The sequence below is a fragment of the Piliocolobus tephrosceles genome, unplaced genomic scaffold, assembly GCF_002776525.5.
Source record: "Piliocolobus tephrosceles isolate RC106 unplaced genomic scaffold, ASM277652v3 unscaffolded_36832, whole genome shotgun sequence".
In the NCBI taxonomy this organism is placed as follows: Eukaryota; Metazoa; Chordata; class Mammalia; order Primates; family Cercopithecidae; genus Piliocolobus; species Piliocolobus tephrosceles.
In genome coordinates, this window is record NW_022320790.1 from 2,166 (window position 1) to 2,980 (window position 815).

Genomic DNA, 815 nt, shown 5'->3' on the forward strand with positions numbered 1-815 from the left:
CCTTCCTGAGTCATGGGAGGAGTGTAAACTTCTGTCATTTAAGGACCATCATCACACAGAGAGGAAAATCTGGAGATCTGAGTGTTTGGAATCTCACAAAAGTAACTCAGGTGAAATTTTAAAGAACAAAGAAGAATCCAGATGAAGACAGTAAAACACTCTGGCAGGTTTCCAAGCATACCAAGAGCTCGAAGAAGGTGCAATTAGTCATGAAACTAAGGGCCAAACAAAACCCAGAGATACCTACGACAGAAAATTAAGCTCTAGGAGACAGCACTGAGGAAGAAAAACAAGGAAGACAGGCGTGCTTCTGTGCTGTGGGGACGCCTGGGTCCAGGTATAAAGGCTGCCCAGGGAGGCCATCCCCAGACATCGCTGCCTTCTGCCTCGAGCTTATCCAGCCACACACCACCATGTGCCATACCAGCTGCTCCTCAGGCTGCCAGCCAGCCTGCTGCGTGTCCAGTCCCTGCCAGCCAACCTGTTGCGTGCCCAGCTCCTGCCAGGCATCCTGCTGCGTGCCTGTGGGCTGCCAGTCCTCCGTGTGTGTGCCTGTGAGCTTCAAGCCAGCCGTGTGTGTGCCTGTGAGCTGCAGGCCCATTGTGTATGCGGCCCCCTCCTGCCAGTCTTCCCTGTGCGTGCCTGTGAGCTGCAGGCCTGTTGTTTATGGGGCTCTCTCCTGCCAGTCCTCCGGGTGCTGCCAGCCCTCCTACACCAGCGTCCTCTGCAGACCCATCTCCTGCGGCATCCCTTCCTGCTGCTGACCACGAATCTCCAGACCCGCTGCTCCCAGTGCAGATGAGGCCACACCTGTA

At 55.5% G+C, this 815-nt stretch overlaps 1 protein-coding gene across 2 annotated transcripts; it reads left to right on the plus strand.

Annotated features, from left to right (window-relative positions):
* Positions 1-413: 413 nt before the first annotated feature.
* Positions 414-764, plus strand: LOC113222960 (keratin-associated protein 12-2-like). 2 transcript variants are annotated; one of them, XM_026452534.1, is made up of 2 exons: positions 414-535; positions 596-764. In XM_026452534.1, the coding sequence occupies exons 1-2, from the start codon at positions 414-416 to the stop codon at positions 762-764; spliced, it is 291 nt and encodes a 96-aa protein (XP_026308319.1). The 2 variants fall into 2 exon arrangements, with proteins under 2 accessions (XP_026308319.1, XP_026308318.1); XM_026452533.1 differs by having other exon boundaries at positions 414-764.
* Positions 765-815: the final 51 nt, after the last annotated feature.

Coding starts and splice junctions, on each gene's coding strand:
- LOC113222960 (XM_026452533.1), top strand. CDS start 414: ATGTGCCATACCAGCTGCTCCTCAGGCTGCCAGCCAGCCTGCTGCGTG.